Genomic DNA, 20,165 nt, shown 5'->3' with positions numbered 1-20,165 from the left:
AGCCCAGCACGAGGGGCAGTGTGACCCACCCAGCCCAGCACTAGGGGCAGTGTGACCCACCCAGCCCAGCACTGGGGGCAGTGTGACTCACGCCATTCACTCAGCCCAACACTGGGGGCAGTGTGACCCACCCAGCCCAGCACTGGGGGCAGTGTAACCCATTCCATTCACTCAGCCCAACACGAGGGGCAGTGTGACCCACCCAGCCCAGCACGAGGGGCAGTGTGACCCACCCAGCCCAGCACTAGGGGCAGTGTGACCCACCCAGCCCAGCACGAGGGGCAGTGTGACCCACCCAGCCCAGCACTAGGGGCAGTGTGACCGACCCAGCCCAGCACGAGGGGCAGTGTGACCCAACCAGCCCAGCACGAGGGGCAGTGTGACCCAACCAGCCCAGCACTAGGGGCAGTGTGACCCATAGAATCATAGAATCCCTACAGTACAGAAAGAGGCCATTCGGCCCATCGAGTCTGCACCAACCACAATCCCACCCAGGCCCTACCCCCATATCCCTACATATTTACCCTGCTAATCCCTCTAACCTACGCATCTCAGGACTCACACCATTCATTCAGCCCAACACTGGGGGCAGTGTGACCCACTCAGCCCAGCACTGGGGGCAGTGTGACCCACTCCATTCACTCAGCCCAGCACTGGGGGCAGTGTGACCTTCGCCATTCACTCAGCCCAGCATTGGGGGCAGTGTGACTCACGCCATTCACTCAGCCCAACACTGGGGGCAGTGTGACCCACTCAGCCCAGCACTGGGGGCAGTGTAACCCATTCCATTCACTCAGCCCAGCACTGGGGGCAGTGTGACTCACGCCATTCACTCAGCCCAGCATTGGGGCAGCGTAACCCACTCCATTCACTCAGCCCAGCACTGGGGGCAGTGTAACCCATTCCATTCACTCAGCCCAGCACTGGGGGCAGTGTGACCCACTCAGCCCAGCACTGGAAGCAGTGTGACTCACGCCATTCACTCAGCCCAGCACTGGGGGCAGTGTGACTTGGTGGTGACTTTCCATTGCCCCAACAGTGCAGCTGTTCCTCCCACCAAGCGAACCCGCGGTGTGTCAGCAGAATATTTAAACCACAGGAAGTATCACAGAATAAGAATCCTGTCACTCACACACCGAGCTCGCAGCAGGAACCACTGGCTCAGAAACCCCACAATGCCCAGGGTCATGTGTGAGGGAGGCAGGTCCTGCCTTCCTGTGTGTTCACTCAGGCTGCAGACAATATTCCCGCTGCCTAATCATGTCCATCACACAGGTTTGGAATGTGTTCGGTGGTGGGGAAGGGCTGAATATCAGGCATCTCAGAGCTTAAAGGAAGCCAGCAACTCTTAAAGGGACGCACACACTGACTACCTACACAACAACAACTTGTATTTAGGTAGCACTATTAATGAGGGAGGTGGCGATGTAGTGGTAATGTCAATGAGTCAGTAATCCAGAGGCCTAGGCTAATACTCTGAGGACCGGCATTCAAATCCCATCACGTCTGTTGAATCGCTAAATCCCCCTCCGCCATCAACATCCCAGGGATTGAGCAGAAACTGAACTGGAACAGCCATTTCAATACTGTGGCTACAAGAGCAGGTCGGAGGCCGGGACTCGTGCGGACAGTAACTCACCTCCTGACTCCCCAAAGCCAGTCCAACATCTACAAGGCACAAGTCAGGAGTGTGATGGAATGCTCCCCACTTGTCTGGATAAGGACAGCTCTAACAACACTCTGGGAGCTCGGCACCATCCAGGACAAAGCAACCCATTTGACCGGCACCTCATCCACACCTCCAACATCCACTCCCTGCAGCATTGACACACACTGGCAGCTGTGTGTGCCACAAGATGCACTGCAGGAACTCACCAAGGCAGCACCTTCCAAACCCAGGATCACTACTATCTAGGAGGACAAGGCCAGCAGATACAAGGGACCACCACTTGCAAATTCCCCTCCAAGCCATTCATCATCCTGACTTGGAAATATATCGCCGTTCCTTCACTGTTGCTGGGTCAAAAGCTGTTCGAGAAGGCAGCTCACCACCTTCTCAAGGGGCAATAGGGCAGGGTAATAAATGCTGGCCTATGCTGGTGATTTTCTGGCTGCCTTTCCAGCAACGCTCACATCCCATGCCATCATTAAAACCATCGATTTCCACCTTCCTCAAACAACGGCAGCTCTGCCCCAGCTCGTTAGCTGCTGAAATCATCATCCATTCCCTCCTTCCCTCTGGACTTGACCCTTTCAACGCACTTCCAGCTAGTCTCCCACATTCTATCCTCCAAAGCCTTGTGGCCATCTAATACTCTCCTGCCTGTGTTCTAACTCACACCAAGTCCTGATCACTCATCACCTTTGCGTTTGTTCATCTATCTTATTTCCTGGTTAAATAACGCTTCCTTTTATAATTTTCATCTCTGGGTTCAAATCCCTCCATGGCCTTAGAATTACAGAATCCTTACAGAGCAAGGAGGCCATTCAGCCCATCAAGTCTGCACTGACTCTCTGTCAGAATATCTTACCCAAGCTCTCTCCCTCACCCTATCCCTGTAACCGCACACATTTACCATGACTACTCCATCTCATCTACACATCTTTGGACACAAAGGGGAAATTTAGCAAGGCCAGTCCGTCTAACCTGCACATCGTTGGAGTGTGAGGGGAAACCCATGCAGACATGGGAAAATGTGCAGACTCCGCACAGACAGTCACCCGAGGCCAGAATCGGACCAGGGTCCCTGGCACTGTGAGGCAGCAGTGCTAACCACTGTGCCTTGCCACTGCTCATCTCCAATCTCCGACAACCCACAATATCCTCACCCCCCACCACCCTGAGTTGTGTACATGGGCGGCATGGTGACACACTGGTTAACACTGCTGCCTCAACTCCAGGGACCCGGGTTCGATTCCCAGATTGGGTCACTGTCTGTGTGGAGTCTGCACATTCTCCCCGTGTCTGTGCAGGTTTCCTCCGGGTTTCCTCCCACAGTTCGAAAGACGTGCTGGTTAGGTGCATTGCCCGTGCTAAATTCTCCCTCAGTGTACCCAAACAGGCACCAGAGTGTGGCGACTAGGGGATTTTCACAGTAACTTCATCGCAGTGTTAATTAAGCCTACTTGTGACACTAATAAATAAACTTTAAAACTGGGTGCGTACTCACCCACAGATCCTGGTCTCTCGACACCATTTAGAAAATAACCTGATCTCTCTCTCTCTCTCTCTTGATTCAACCTGCCACAGTTTTGCCCATTCGCTTAATCTAGTCCCCTGAGTAACCTGCTCCTATCTCAATTAGGTACTGCTGGCCCTAACATGATCCCCTCTGCAACCTTGGATGTACATCTGACGAATCCCTTCCTCCAGATCACTAATATCTGTGGTGAAAAGCTGAGACTCCAGGACAGGACCCTGAGGGACAACACCAGCCGCGTTCAGTCGGAGATGTTACCGAGGAGGGGGAGGTGAACGGCAGGATTATTTGCGGGTGAATCTCTCGATTGCAACACAAACCTCCAGCCAGCAGCAGCTCATCATTTTATAAATTAAAGGAGAAGCCAGTTTGGGTTTATGAAGACGAAATCCGGCTTCCAGTTCTTCAACTACTTCAGAGTTCAGACGGTTTTCGTATGGCATCTTTCCCTCGGAGAACACCTCCCAAATCAGCACCCCTGCAGGGAAACCAAGAACACAAGCAGTGACTCCCTCATTGTCCAACACAGATACTCATCATTGCTCTATTATTTAGAGTAAGAAGTCTCATAACACCACATCTCCACACCATGGCTATTATTTAGAGTCATAGAGTTTTACAGCACCAAAAGAGGCCCTTCGGCCCATCGTGTCTGCGCCAACCACCAACCACCTATCTATTCTAATCCCTTTCTCCAGCACTTGTATGCTATGGTGTTTCAATTTGATGAATCAGTCTCATGTTCCTGTCCTCCGGACATCTACATCTTTCCCATATGTGGAGAGAGATTTTCTCATCTGTGTGGCCACACTCTCTGTGTGTTTGAAGACTTGGATCATACCCTCCCTCCCCCGCACTTTGATTTCATAGTGAAAAAACTGGTCTGAACCCTTTACCCTTCACACGGTGTATGTAACATTCAGGAATGACACTGGAAGGAGGCTATTCAGCCTGTCATATCTGTGCCAATTCTTTGGATTGCTATCCATCCAGTCCCATTCCCCCTTCCTTTCCCTTCCCTTTATAGCCTTGCAAAACATTCCCCTTCAAGCTTTTATCCAACTCCCTTTGAAAAGTTATCACTGAATCTGCTGCCATCGCCCTTTCAGTAAGAAGTCTCACAACACCAGGTTAAAGTCCGACAGGTTTATTTGGAATCACGAGCTTTCAGAGCACTGCTCCTTCCTCAGCTGAGTGCTCACCTGATGGAGGGGCAGCGCTCCGAAAGCTCGTGATTCCAAATAAACCTGTCGGACTTTAACCTGGTGTTGTGAGGCTTCTTATTGTGCCCACCCCAGTCCAACGCCGGCATCTCCACATCATGATCACCCTTTCAAGCAGTGCATTCCAGATTGTAAGACCCTGCTGCGCAAAAATTCTCCTCACGCCACCTCTGGTCCCTTTTTGCCAACTATCTTGAAGCACGTGAGAAGGTTCCTCACCAAATGACCAGACGTCGGACTTGCTGCTGAACTTGGAGTATCGGAAAACTTCAGGAGCTGACCACTTGACTGGGAACTTTGATCCCGAGGAGCTGGTGTACTGGTCGTCAAGGACAAACCTTCCGCCCGCCACACAGAGAGAGAGAAACAAGACGTCAGTCTCCATCACAGACAGAGGTGGGCAGATGTGCTCTGCACCGTGAGTTTAAATCCAGGAAAGTTCTAATCCCCCCTTACTGTAATATATTTGAAACCAGAACTAAACAGCAGGGGAATATCTCTAACCATAATACACTTAAATATGGGAATAGATTGGCTCATAAATACAAGGGGAGCTGGTTGCAAAGTGCTAATGTGGATTAGTAACCCAGAGGTCCAGGTTAATGTTCTGGGGACATGGGTTCAAATTCCACCACAGTAGCAGCACGATGGCACAGTGGTTAGCACTGCTGCCTCACAGCGCCAGGGACCCGGGTTCAATTCCGGCCTCGGGTGACTGTCCCATGTGGAGTTTGAACATTCTCCCCGTGTCTGCGTGTGTTTCCTCCGGGTGCTCCGGTTTCCTCCCATAGTCCAAAGATGTGCGGTTAGGTTGATTGGCCATGCTAAATTGACCCTAACATCAGGGGGACTAGCAGGGTAAATACATGGGGTTACGGGGATAGGGCCTAGGTGGGACTCAATGGGCCAAATGGCCTCGTTCCGCACGTAGGGATTCTATGATTCTTGCTGCTGAACTTGGTGGAATTTAAATTCAGTTAATAGATCCAGAATTGAAAGCTAGTCTCAGTGATGGTGACCATGAAACTAACATCAATTGATATAAAAACCCATCTGATGCCATTTAGGGAAAGAAATCAGCATCCGTACCCGGTCTGGGCGACATGTGACCCCATAGCAAAGTAGATGATTCCTAACCGACCGCTGAAGTACTCAGTTTAAGAGGCAATTAGGAATGGGCAATAAATGCTGGCCTTGTCAGTGGTGCCGGTGAGTCCAGACCCAGGGGACAAAGGCCAGAATTGTACCGTCCCGCCCGCCAAGGGAATCAGAGCGGGTGAGGGGCGGACCATGGAAAGGTCTGTTCACCTCGGGTGGGAATTGTACAGTTTCAGGATGAGCGCAGCCATAAAATCCCAAGGAAAGCAAAAAGACTATTCAAGGAGCATGGACCATACATATACTGGCATTACCTTGTCATTCCAAAGTCAGACACTTTAACTGACAGCGAGTCTCCCACCAAACAGTTTCTTGCTGCCTGTAAGGCAATGACAAAGTTTGAGATGTCAGGACCAATCCAATCTGAACAGCGTCAGGAGCAGCAAAACACGGCTTCGGGATTCCAATTCCCCAACAGTCCACATCCCAGCGTCAGGCCCGGGAGGGAGCGGTTTCCAGATAAAGGGTAGAAGACATAAGGACACGGGAATATTCAGGATAAGGGCAGGCCATTCAGCCCCTCAACACTGTTCCACCACTCAATCAAACTACAACTGATTCCATTTGGAGCCTTTGTTCCCGATACCTCGATACCCTTTACTGACCCCAGTTTGAAAGTTGTAACTTACTCCGAGCATCAACAACAGGGGGACAGATTTCCAATAATATTTTGTGAAAACTACCCACTCGAATGGCCAAGATTTAGTTTTAAGGTTGTTCTGGTGCTGGTTAGGTGCATTGGCCGTGCTGAATTCTCCCTCAGTGTACACGAACAGGCGCCAGAGTGTGGCAACTCGGAGAATTTCACAGTAACTTCATTGCAATGTTAACGTAAGCCTACTTGTGACACTAATAAATAAACTTCTCCTGGTAGTGGATAGGATTCCTCCTGAGTTTGAGAAAACTGATGCCTGTATTTTCTCGAGTTTTGAAGAGAGAGAGGTGAACTCACTGACACTTACAAGATCCTTACAGGGCGTGACAAGGTGGATGTAGGTCGGATGTTCCCCCTGGCCGGTGAGTCTAGAACCAGGGGACAAAGTCTGGAATTTTACCGTCCTGCCCGCCAAGGGAATCAGAGCGGGCGAGGGGTGGACCATGGAAAGGTCTGTTGACCTTGGGCGGGATTTTACAGTTTCAGGATCGGCACGGTAGCACAGTGGTTAGCACCGCTGCTTCACAGCTCCAGGGACCTGGGTTCGATTCCCGGCTCGGGTCACTGTCTGTGTGGAGTTTGCACATTCTCCTCGTGTCTGCGTGGGTTTCCTCCGGGTGCTCCGGTTTCCTCCCACAGTCCAAAGATGTGCGGGTTAGGTTGATTGGCCATGCTAAAAATTGCCCTTAGTGTCCTGAGATGCATAGATTAGAGGGATTAGTGGGTAAATATGTAGGGATATGGGGGTAGGGCCTGGGTGGGATTGTGGTTGGTGCAGACTCGATGGGCCGAATGGCCTCTTTCTGTACTGTAGGGTTTCTATGATTTCTTCTATGATAGGATGAGCGAGGCTATAAAGTCCCACCCAAAGTCTCAGGATAAGGGACAGGCCATCTAAAATGGGATGAGGAGGAATTTCTTCACTCAGAATCTTTGGAATTCTCTACCCCAGAGGGCTGTGAAAACCCAATTGTTAAATATGTTTCAGACATTCTGAATGACATCAAGGGATATGGGGATGTGGGAAAAATGGCATTTAGATGGATAATCAGCCATGATCTGTTTGAATGACGGAACAGGCTCGATGGGTTGAATGGTCTACTTCTCCTATTTTCTCTGTTCCTCTAGCACAGCTGATTGGCACAATAACAGTTTTGCTTAAAACAATAATTGCGCTTCGATTTAAGAAAGATAAAAATCTTTACCAGGTCCCGATGGATGAATTTGTTGCTCTCCAGATAGGCCATCCCCTCACTCACATCCTGGCACATGCCCAGGAGGGTTTCCTTGCTGAAGGCCCCACGGTTCACCCTGAGATACTCCGACAGGCTTCCAAGTTTCATGTACTCAAAGACCAGGTAGATGGGGCCACCCTGCGTACAGACACCATACAACTGCACGAGCTTCTCATGAGAGAGCTTCCTAGTAACGGAGAAAGAAAGGGTTTGCATTTATATAGCGCCTTTCACAGCTTCAGGCTGCCCCAAAGCCTTGCACAGCCAATGAAGTGCTTTGTGAAGTGCGGTTACTGTTGTAATTGTAGGAAACATGGCAACGTCAGTGTGGTAAACCACTGTTAGCTTATTGCCTGTGTGTGTGACATGCCTGGACACATCCCTGCCAGCCCTACCCGGGACTCCTCCCCCCTGGTCCAGGTATAAAGGCGACTGCTCCCCACCCCCCTGCCTCAGTCTGGACCAGTTCATCGGCATGGGTGTGCTCCAAGTCTTTTGCTAATAAAAGCCTATTTGTTCTTGCATACAAACTAGTCTTTGCTCGATTGATGGTGCATCAGTCAGCTCACAGCAAGATCTCATAGATAACAATGAGCTAAATGACCAGATAAATCAGTTTATTAGTGATGCTAGCTGAAGGATCAATAATGGCCTGGGACAGTGAGGAGAATCGCTCTAAGCTTCTTCAAATAGTGACATGAACCTTTGATGTAGAGTCATAGAATCCTACAGTGCAGAAAGAGGCCATTCGGCCCATTGAGTCTGCACCGAACACAATCTCACCCAGGCCTATAACTCCATGCATTTACCCTAGCTAATCCCCCTGACACTAAGGAGCAATTTACCCTGGCCAATCCACCCAACCCACACATCTTTGGAATGTGGGAGGAAACCGGAGCACCCGGAGGAAACCCGCGCAGACACGGGGAGAACGTGCAGACTCCACACAGACAGTGACCCAATCTGGAAATCAAACCCGGGTCCCTGGTGCTGTGAGGCAGCAGTGCTGACCACTGTGCCACCGTGCCGCCCACTGAACATCCACTGGACAGAGTAGACAGGACTATCTGCCACCCACCTGTAATATTCAGCCCCAAGGGTGGAAGAACTTCACATGGGGCATAATCACCAGCATGGTCCAGTTGTGCCATGCGCACTGTAGGTTCGATGTGCTGAATAATATGGGGGGAGTTGGACAGGACACACCGCCTCCCCCCCCACCCCGAAAACAATGTTGGCCTGGAGCAGACATTCTCCAAACCACCCCACCCCACCCCCCCCCCACCAACAATAAAACACCGTGGGGCAGACTGATGAAGGCCAAGTGAGGCCTCCACCCTCTCATTGGGGCAGAGGTCCCACCCTCGAGAGCCGTCAGCCAACCCAACTGGCCTGGAGCTCCATCAGTCCCATGGCAGCTTCGGGGAGCGCGGGAAGACAGGGCGATCATGGATTCCGAGGGGTAGATAAGGCCGGCAGGTTTGGGGTGGGAGGATTTGGTAAGGTTAGGGAGAGGGACAGTGAGGGGAGGTGGGGAGGGGGCTGGGTTTAAGGGAGGAAGGAGGTTGGAAAGAAAGAGGGTTCAATGTAAGTGGGAGCCGGCCCACGAATGGCAAAAGGATGCCCCCCAAAGAGTGTGTCTCCTCTTCTTTCCTGCACTTTAAGCACTTGGGTTACAAAATCAGGCTGCCCCCTCTCAACCTGCTGCCCACACCAAGCGTTTTATCAGGGGCAATTGGCAGAAAGGCAGTGGGATGGGCATCAACTCTTTTTCATGTGTTCCCCCCCCCCCCCCCCCACCCACATTCCCCCCCACCCCCTCCATACCCACAGGGAGTATATAAAATTCAACCTGACTTATCCTAAATACAAGAGAGACGATTAGCTAGAAAGCAAATGATCAGAAACCACTGGAATCATAGAATCCCTACAGTGCAGAAGAAGCCATTCGGCCCATCGAGGCTGCACTGACTCTCTGACAAAATATCTTATCCAGGCCCTTTCATCTGCCCTATCCCCGTAACCCCACACATTTCCAAGATGTGTAGGTTAAATGGCTAATCCCCCTAACCTACACACCTTGGACACTAAGGATAAATTTAACATGGCCAATCCACCTAACCTGCACATCTTTGGAGTGTGGGAGGAAACCGGAGCACCCGGAGGAAACCCACGCAGACACGGGGAGAACATGCAGACTCCACACAGACAGTCACCCGAGGCCGGAATTGAACTTGGGTCCCTGGCACTGTGAGGCAGCAGTGCTAACCACTCTGCCACCGCGCCACCCCCAAATTCTAAATTTGGCTTCTTCAGATCTGGAGACCCGAGGATCATTAGGGGAACTGGTCACTGCAAAAGAGGAAAGGAAAGTGTGGAGGTGAAAAGGCCAAACGGCTGCCAAGAAGGCTCTGCCAGTTATTTCGTATTCCAACAGCAGGTATTAAAATGCAGAATGAGTAATAATTCTCCTGGTTTGTGCAGTTGGTGGAGAGATTGTTATCATCAATCCCATTGTAAGATCTAACATCATTGCTCCAGTGTCAACGTCCAATCTGCACACTCGCTCTCTCCTTTTCTCTTTCTCTCATCTCTGGGGATCCCAATCCCACATTAGATTAAATCATCCGGTTATCAGTTAATCGACTTACATCATGATCTGAGCTTCCTCGATGAAGTCTTCCTCAGACATGGCTCCTTCACGTATCATTTTGATGGCTACCTGGTACTTATTCTTCCAGTAACCCATGTGCACGATGCCAAACTGACCACAGCCGACCTCCTCAATGAAGGTCAGTGAGGAAGCTGTGATCTCCCACGTCCCTGTTTGAAACCAGAGAAAACATCAACGCCAGATCTTCAGATCAAGCTATCTTCTATGTTCCTTTCCATTTTTCAATAGGATGCCTCTGCAGTTATATCCCTAACTTTGCCTGCATCAGCTCATCTGCTGCTGAAATCCTCAACCATTTCTTTGTTTGGTTAGGTGCATTGACCCGAACAACCCGGAGTGTGATGACTAGGGGATTTTCGCAGTAATGTCATTGTAGTGTTAATGTAAGCCTACTTGTGACTAATAAGTAAACTTTAAACTTTGACTTTGACTATTCCAATGGACAACATGTTGTAAGCTTCAATACTTCCAAAATTCTACTGCTCATGTTCTAACTCACATCAAGTCCCGTTTGACCATCGCCCTGCACTTACTGATCCGCTCCTGGTCCAACAGCATCTCAATTTTAAAATTCAGATTCTTATTTTTAACTTTCTCCTTAGCCTCCCTCTCCCCTGTATCTGTAACCTCTTCCAACCCGAAGACCCTAGTGGTCTCTGCATTTATCATCTCTGACTTCCTGGATGTTGGGAGGGTGTTGATTACGGAATGGTATGTCTTAAAGACACCTTCATACTCTTCTGTAGGTTAGTTGTAAGTATTAAACATGTGCCTTCTAATGTCATGGGTGGCTGGTATTGTACCTCGTTTCACATTAACCCTATATGTGTCAAACCCTTATACCACACCTCCCAAGTCTCTATCCAATACATTGGGAATTATATTAGTTTACATCATGTCTTAAGTTGTTATCGGTCCTATACAGTTACATTGTTGTTACTGCACTATTACTGTATTAACAACATTACCTTATTAACAATATTACTACAATAACACAATCACTGCATTAACAATGTTACTGCATTAACAATATTACTGCAGCAATACTACTGCATTAGCAATATTACTGCATTAACAATTACTGCATTAACAATATTACTACAGTAACAATATTACTGCATTAACAATATTACTGTTTTAGCAATATTACTGCATTAACAATATTACTGCTTTAGCAATATTACTGCATTAACAATATTACTGCATTAACAATATTACTGCTTTAGCAATATTACTGCATTAACAATATTACTGCTTTAGCAATATTACTGCATTAACAATATTACTGCTTTAGCAATATTACTGCATTAACAATATTACTGCTTGAGCAATATTACTGCATTAACAATATTACTGCTTTAGCAATATTACTGCATTAACAATATTACTGCATTAACAATATTACTGTTTTAGCAATATTACTGCATTAACAATATTACTGCATTAACAATATTACTGCATTAACAATATTACTGCTTTAGCAATATTACTGCATTAACAATATTACTGCATTAACAATATTACTGCTTTAGCAATATTACTGCATTAACAATATTACTGCTTTAGCAATATTACTGCATTAACAATATTACTGCTTTAGCAATATTACTGCATTAACAATATTACTGCTTTAGCAATATTACTGCATTAACAATGTTACTGCATTAACAATATTACTGCATTTACAATATTACTGCATTAACAATATTACTGCATTAACAATGTTACTGCATTAACAATATTACTGCATTTACAATATTACTGCATTAACAATATTACTGCTTTAGCAATATTACTGCATTAACAATATTACTGCTTTCGCAATATTACTGCATTAACAATATTACTGCTTTAGCAATATTACTGCATTAACAATATTACTGCTTTAGCAATATTACTGCATTAACAATATTACTGCATTAACAATATTGCTGCTTTAGCAATATTACTGCATTAACAATGTTACTGCATTAACAATATTACTGCATTAACAATGTTACTGCATTAACAATATTACTGCATTTACAATATTACTGCATTAGCAACATTACTGCATTAATTACTGCATTAACACTATTACTGCATTAACAATATTACTGCATTATCAATATTACTGCCATAGCAATATTACTGCATTAACAATATTACTGCATTTACAATATTACTGCATTAGCAACATTACTGCATTAATAATATTACTGCATTAACACTATTACTGCATTAACAATATTACTGCATTTACAATATTACTGCATTAGCAACATTACTGCATTAATAATATTACTGCATTCAAACTATTACTGCATTAACAATATTACTGCATTAATAATGTTACTGCATTAATACTATTACTGCATTAACACTATTACTGCATTAACAATATTACTGCATTAACACTATTACTGCATTAACAATTACTGCATTAACAATATTACTACAGTAACAATATTACTGTATTAGCAATATTACTGCATTAGCAATATTACTGCATTAACAATATTACTGCTTTAGCAATATTACTGCATTAACAATATTACTGCATTTACAATATTACTGCATTAGCAACATTACTGCATTAATAATATTACTGCACTAACACTATTACTGCATTAACAATATTACTGTATTAACAATATTACTGTATTAACAATATTACTACAGTAACAATATTGCTGCTTTAGCAATATTACTGCTTTAGCAATATTACTGCATTTACAATATTACTGCATTAACACTATTACTGCATTAACGATATTACTGCATTAACAATATTACTGCTTTAGCAATATTACTGCATTAACAATATTACTGCTTTAGCAATATTACTGCATTAACAATATTACTACATTAGCAACATTACTGCATTAATAATATTACTGCATTAACACTATTACTGCATTAACGATATTACTGCATTAACAATATTACTGCTTTAGCAATATTACTGCATTAACAATATTACTGCATTTACAATATTACTGCATTAGCAACATTACTGCATTAGCAATATTACTGCATTAACACTATTACTACAGTAACAATATTACTGCATTAGCAATATGACTGCATTAACAATATTACTGCGCTAACACCACCCGAATTCCTGCCTTCAAACCTTTGAATTGAAAGGTTTGGACGGTTTGTAGGTATTATAATTCTTTCATATCTAGTTTGCAGTTCTGTTGGGGGTTTGTTCTGGCTGTTGGGCTGGAGGTTGAGCTAACATCTGGTTATGTTTCACTCTTTTCTATCATTCCTTCGTGTTAAACCTCACTTGTTCAGTCCTGCTGTTGTGATGATTGGTAGTTGCTGCTGCTCTAAGTCATTTCTTGCGGGGTAGACAAACATTGTGTTCGTCTCCTTGTCACTCCTTTCACTTTTCCTGTCATTGTGTGTGTCATCTCGATGTTCTCTGTGGCTGAGGAAGAGCATTGCTGGGGCGAGGAGAAGGTTTAGCGATACACTCACTCTATTATCACTGTGACTGCACTATCACTCTGCTCAGATAGCTACTACCAGGTTCCAGCATCTCTTGTGGCTTTGGCTGGGAATTGCAGTGTTGACCTGCTGTACCATTGTTGGGGTCGGAGGGTAGGAGCTTCTCGGAGTGCCGATCACTCTCTTTCACCTCATCCACTGGAGGCATTGTGGGTATCTCACGGGTGGCTGGCTGTTTTGGCCACTGGGGGTTTTCCACGACCTGTAACGCGAATGGATGAACCTGCTCCACAAAGGGAGACAATCCAGAGCTGAATTTCCAGTCAGGACACTCTCTTTAGTTTCAGTTCTCAGGGGTGTGAGGTTCTGTTTGGTTGACTTGACATCAGCTGCCATCTTGAGGAGGTCCAAGGCTCTGCAGGCCTCCAAGCTCAGGACAGAGAAAGGCTGGTCAGGGATGATGAATGTTGGCTCAAGAACCTGTTTTCCACTCAGTGCTTCCAGGATCATACCAATGACTGGAGGATGGATTCCTTTTCCCCTCTTGAAGTGGTGTGTCAGTTGTTTCAAGCCAGAGGTTTTTTAGCCAATGGTTCTTTGTCCAAAAGGACTGTCACACTGGCTCCTGTAGCTAATTTAAAATCTGCCATTGACAGAAATTTCCGCATTTCAAAATAAGAAGGCAAGATCTTTGACCTCACCCAAAAAGCACGGCTGTGTGTCTTTTCTGGATTGACAATCTCGACCTTATGAATCACCTTAGGGCCTTCTGTGCGTTTCGGAGATCTTATCCTGCACAGTTTGCTTTAGACTGTAATCCTGGTGCGTTGGGAATATTGGACTGAACTTGCAGGACATTCATCTGGTCTTTGAGAGCAACTTGCTCCACAGCAATGGTCGCTCTGCTGGTCAGTTTGGAAGTTGCTTTCCCTGACCTGTGTCTCTGTGAGCTGAGAAACTGGCCTGAGGGTTGCCCTCTGCAACATATTTTCTTCTCTCCCCTGAAGATTGTCCCATGCTGCTCATAAGGTTCTGACTGCCTAACTATCTGGATTGCCTCGACCAGGGTTAGATCTGCTTGTAAGGAGTTAGAGAGGACACCAACTGTTACTCCTTCCACTATTCTGTCACCAGTGAGTTCAGATTTTAAATCTCCATACTCACAACCTTCTCTCATCCTGGATAGATCATTGGTAAATGAATCATTGTGGGCGGCACGGTAGCACAGTAGTTAGCACTGCTGCCTCACAGCTCCAGAGACCCCCAGCTTGGGTCACTGTCCGTGTGGAGTCCGTACGTTCTCCCCCGTGTCTGTATGAGTTTCCTCCAGGTGCTCCGGATACCTCCCACAGTCTAAAGATGTGCAGGTTAGGTTGATTGGCGATGCTAAATTGCCCCTTAGTGTCCTGGGATGTGTATGTTAGAGGGGTCAGCAGGGTAAATATGCGGGGTGTCGGGGATAGGGCCTGGGTGGGGTTGTTCTCGGTGCAGAGTCGATGGGCCGAATGGCCTCCTTCTGCACTGTAGGGTTTCTATGATTCTTTCTCTGATTCTATCAACTGGTCCTTCTGGCAATTGGACTCGTTCATTGAAATTAGCTGTTTTAGAGAATTTTATTGCTGCTTATATTGAAATAAATGTCAAATGATTTTAGAACCTCTTTGAACTTTGCAGATGATTCATTAATTCCCTTTCTTACAATGATGTTGTCTGCAATTGGGCCTATCGAATGAAGCAGCGTGTTGACATACTCTTCTTTTGAACTTTTATTTAAACCTGAAGTGTTGCTGTAACTTATGACTGTTTTCCTCCAACGCCCCAATTTTGTGATTGGTCTGAGCCTTGGAACAGTCTGAACTGCCTTGGAAGTGTAGAATTGCGACTCATGGTCATTTAATATATTTTGCAGTTACAGTTTTAAATGCTGTTGGCCTTGTAAGAATGTCAGTACAGTGATAGTTTCTTTCTCTTTCGGCTCTTCTTCCCCGATTTCTGCTGACAGGGGCGTTTCTTTTTAAACTTATTATCTGCATAACCTTCAAAGGGCGGCACGGTAGCACAGTGGTTAGCACTGCTGCTTCACAGCTCCAGGGACCTGGGTTCGATTCCCGGCTTGGCTCACTGTCTGTGCGGAGTTTGCACATTCTCCTCGTGTCTGCGTGGGTTTCCTCCGGGTGCTCCGGTTTCCTCCCACAGTCCAAAGATGTGTGAGTTAGGTTGATTGGCCATGCTAAAAATTGCCCCTTAGTGTTCTGGGATGCGTAGATTTAGAGGGATAAAGTATGTAGGGATATGGGGGTAGGGCCTGGGTGGGATTGTGGTCGGTGCAGACTCGATGGGCCGAATGGCCTCTTTCTGTACTGTAGGGTTTCTATGATTTCTGATAGTTTTGGCCAACAATTTGCTCAACTAAGCTTTTGAACTCGATTTCTCTTACTTTGCCTTCAGTTTTTTAAAAACTTCCTCAGGAGCTTTAAGTTTAAATTTAAAGTCTATTTATCAGTGTCACAAGTAGGGTTACATTAACACTGCAATGAAGTTACTGTGAAAATCCCCCAGTCGCCACACTCCGGTGTCTGTTCGGGTTACACTGAGGGAGAATTTAGCACGGCCAAAGCACCTAACCTGCACGTCTTTCAGACTGTGGGAGGAAACCGGAGCACCCGGAGGAAACCCACGCAGACACAGGGAGAATGTGTAAACTCCGCACAGACAGTGACCCAAGGCGGGAATCGAACCTGGGTCCCTGGCGCTGTGAGGCAGCAGTGTTAACCACTGTGCCGCCGTGCCGCCCCATCTGGATTTCCCGATGGCATCGCCATTCACTCGGTGACAAAGGGATTTCTCACCCTTGCCAGATTTAGAAATCACCACATTAGTAATCACTTAACATTTTGCTTGACACAAATGTTAAGAATGGACCGGCTGCCTGTAGGTTTCTTTCACTCAATTATTTACTTTACTTTGTAAACTCTTGAGTCAGTGGAATTGGAGGTTCTGTTTATTTTTTTCAATAAACTGAACAGTTGAGATTTTCCCAAAATATACAATTCGTTCTTCCTTTTGCTTTCTTTTGGACGGACCTGGCTGCCACGTGTTCAGGCTCTGACTCGGCGATTGGAACCTAGCGACGGGTTTCTTCCAAACCTTCTCACAGTGGATTACTTAAAGACGCCTGGAACTTTAAAAGATTTAGCTCACCCTTGCAAGTTCTGTCGACTCTGTGCTCTGAAGCTGAACTTTCAAAGGAGATTCAGTGGAGTCGTCTGCTGCAGTAAGGAATTTTAAATATCTGCCTTCAGCTTCCAGGCTTTTCCCCCAGATCATTTTCTGGCCAAATTTCCTCTGTGCCTCTGCTTCTTTAGGAATTTCTTGTGTTCAGGATGATTTATCGAATTTTCTCAGTATTGCAACATTTTGGCCTGTCTGTGCATTTTAGTGAGGTTCTGGCTTTTTATCACTTTACTGACATTAGGTTGGGAGAGTGTTTGTTATAGATCAGTGAGTTTCAAAGAAGGCGCTGAGTTACCTGTTAGTTTCTATTAGCTACTAAAGCTATTAACACATGTACAATAAAGGGTAAAAGCTGGGTGCTGTCTCCATGCTTAGGTCGACACACATCTTTGCTCAACACCAACCCTGGATCTGGATCATGTGACTATTTGATTTGATTTGATTTATTATTGTCACATGTATTGGGATACAGTGAAAAGTATTGTTTCTTGCTTGCTCTACAGACAAAGCATACCGTTCATAGAGAAGGAAATGAGAGGGTGCAAAATGTAGTGTTACAGTCATAGCTAGGGTGTAGAGAAAGATCAACTTAATGCGAGGTAAGTCCATTCAAAGGTTTGATGGTAGCAGGGAAGAAGCTGTTCTTGAGTCTGTTGGTACATGACCTCAGAGTTTTGTATCTTTTTCCCGACAGAAGAAGGTAGAAGAGAGTATGTTGGGGTCTCGACCATTTCACTTCATCCCCATTGATGTAGACAGGGGCATGTTCTCCACTGCGCTTCCTGAAGTCGATGACTATCTCCTTCATTTTGTTGACATTGAGGGAGAGGTTATTGTCGCTGCACCAGTTCACCAGGTTCTCTATCTCTTTCCTGTACTCTGTCTCATCATTGTTTGAGATCCGACCCACTACGGTGATGTTGTCAGCAAACTTGAAAATCGAGTTGGAGGGGAATTTGGCCGCACAGTCATAGGTGTATAAGGAGTATAGTCGGGGGCTGAAAACACAGCTTTGTGAGGCACCGGTGTTGAGGATGATCGTGGAGGAGGTGTTGTTGTCAATCCTTACTGATTGTGGTCTGTGAGTTAGGAAGTTCAGGATCCAGTTTCAGAGGGGGGAGCCGAGGCCCAGGCCACAGAGTTTGCAGATGAGTTTTGTCGGAATAATGGTGTTGAAGGCTGAGCTGTAATCAATAAATAGGAGTCTGACATAGGTGTCCTTGTTATCCAAGTGTTCCAGGGTTGAGTGCAGGGCCAGGGAGATGGCATCTGTTGTGGACCTGTCGCGGCGATAGGCAAACTGTAGTGGATCCAGGCAATCCGGGAGGATGGAATTGATTCGTGCCATGACTAACCTTCAAAGTGCTTCACAGTGATGGATGCCAGAGCCACCGGACAATAGTCATTAAAGCACGTTGCCTGGCTTTTCTTAGGTACCGGGATGATGGTCATCTTCTTGAAGCAGATAGGGACCTCAGATTGGTGTAAAGAGAGGTTAAAGATCTTAAAGATCTTACATCACTGTGTGGGTGGTACTGTACTCCATCCTACATTAACCCTACATGTGCCAGACCTTTATACCACATGGAACAACCCCAACTTGAAGCATTTCATCATTGGCAGCCAAGCCTTCATAGAAAAATAGAAACATAGAGACATAGAAACTTGGAAGATAGGAGCAGGAGGAGGCCATTTAGCCCTTCAAACCTGCTCTGCCATTCATTAAGATCATGGCTGCTCATCCAACTCAGTAGCCTAATCCTGCTTTCTCCCCATAACCTTTGATCCCATTCGCCTCAAGTGCTATATCCAGCTGCCTCTTGGATACATTCAATGTTTTGGCATCAACTACTTCCTGTGGTAATGAATTCCACAGACTCACCACTCTTTGGGTGAAGAACTCACCTCTGTCCTGAATGGTTGACCCGGTATCCTCAGATAGCTGCCTGGATCCTAAGCTCTGGAACTCCTTCCCTAATCCTCTACCCCACTCCACCACAGTCGCTGCTTTGTGAATAGAGGAAGCAAGTATCTTACCGTAACTGAACCCAGCTGTTGAGGGAGCTGTTTCTCGCCACGAAGACACTGGGTATCTCAGCCGGGTAACCAGACCTGATAAAGGCAAGAATCCAATTAATCAGCAAATCCAAGGGGTGACATTTGTCTCCATATTTAACACAAGGGGCAGTCCTGTTAGAACACAATATCACTGAGGGAAAAGGAACTGCTAACGTCCATATAGAAACATAGAAACATAGAAAACTACAGCACAAAACAGGCCCTTCGGCCCCACAAGTTGTGCCGAACATATCCCTACCTTTTAGGCCTACCTATAACCCTCCATCCTATTAAGTCCCATGTACTTATCCAGGAGTCTCTTAAAAGACCCTATTGAGTTTGCCTCCACCACCACTGACGGCAGCCGATTCCACTCACCCACCACCCTCTGTGTGAAAAACTTCCCCCTAACATTTCCCCTGTACCTACCCCCCAGCACCTTAAACCTGTGTCCTCTCGTAGCAGCCATTTCCACCCTGGGAAAAAGCCTCTGAGAGTCCACCCAATCTATGCCTCTCAACATCTTATATACCTCTATTAGGTCTCCTCTCATCCTACGTCTCTCCAAGGAGAAAAGACCGAGCTCCCTCAGCTTAAACTCATAAGGCATGCCACTCAATCCAGGCACCATCCTTGTAAATCGCCTCTGCACCCTTTCAATCTTTTCCACATCCTTCCTCTAATGAGGCGTCCAGAACTGAGCACAGTACTCCAAGTGGGGTCTGACGAGGGTCTTATATAGCTGCATCATTATCCCCGGACTCCTAAACTCAATCCCTTGATTAATAAAGGCCAGCACACCATACGCCTTCTGAACCACCTCCTCCACCTGCGGGGCTGATTTTAGAGTCCTGTGGACCCGGACCTCGAGGTCCTTCTGATCCTCTACAGTACTAAGAGTCTTTCCCTTTATATTGTACTCCTTCATCCCATTTGACCTGCCAAAATGGACCACTACGCATTTATCTGGGTTGAAGTCCATCTGCCACTTCTCCGCCCAGTCTTGCATCCTATCTATGTCCCTCTGTAACTTCTGACATCCCTCCAGACTATCCACAACCCCACCAACCTTCGTGTCATCGGCAAACTTACCAACCCATCCCTCCACTTCCTCATCCAGGTCATTTATGAAAATGACAAACAGTAAGGGTCCCAGAACAGATCCCTGGGGCACACCACTGGTGACCGACCTCCATTTAGAAAAAGACCCATCTACACCCACTCTCTGCCTCCTTTGGGCAAGCCAGTTCTGGATCCACCGGGCAGCAGCCTCTTGGATCCCATGCCCTC

The 20,165-nt window shown here is 46.4% G+C and overlaps 1 protein-coding gene across 1 annotated transcript in view; it reads right to left on the bottom strand.

The window, feature by feature from the left end:
* The window catches only part of LOC144505669 (tyrosine-protein kinase ITK/TSK-like), a 73,484-nt gene that overhangs the window by 1,557 nt on the left and 51,762 nt on the right, over positions 1-20,165 (bottom strand). The window contains exons 11-16 of the mRNA XM_078231828.1: positions 18,855-18,929; positions 10,123-10,294; positions 7,442-7,658; positions 5,836-5,900; positions 4,643-4,761; positions 3,521-3,678 (exon numbers count right to left, since the gene is read on the bottom strand). Coding sequence (XP_078087954.1) covers positions 3,521-3,678; positions 4,643-4,761; positions 5,836-5,900; positions 7,442-7,658; positions 10,123-10,294; positions 18,855-18,929 — 806 coding nt within the window. The remainder of the gene's footprint in view (positions 1-3,520; positions 3,679-4,642; positions 4,762-5,835; positions 5,901-7,441; positions 7,659-10,122; positions 10,295-18,854; positions 18,930-20,165) is intronic.

The sequence above is a fragment of the Mustelus asterias genome, chromosome 16, assembly GCF_964213995.1.
Source record: "Mustelus asterias chromosome 16, sMusAst1.hap1.1, whole genome shotgun sequence".
Classification (NCBI taxonomy): Eukaryota; Metazoa; Chordata; class Chondrichthyes; order Carcharhiniformes; family Triakidae; genus Mustelus; species Mustelus asterias.
This window is presented reverse-complemented; position numbering and strand designations above follow the sequence as displayed.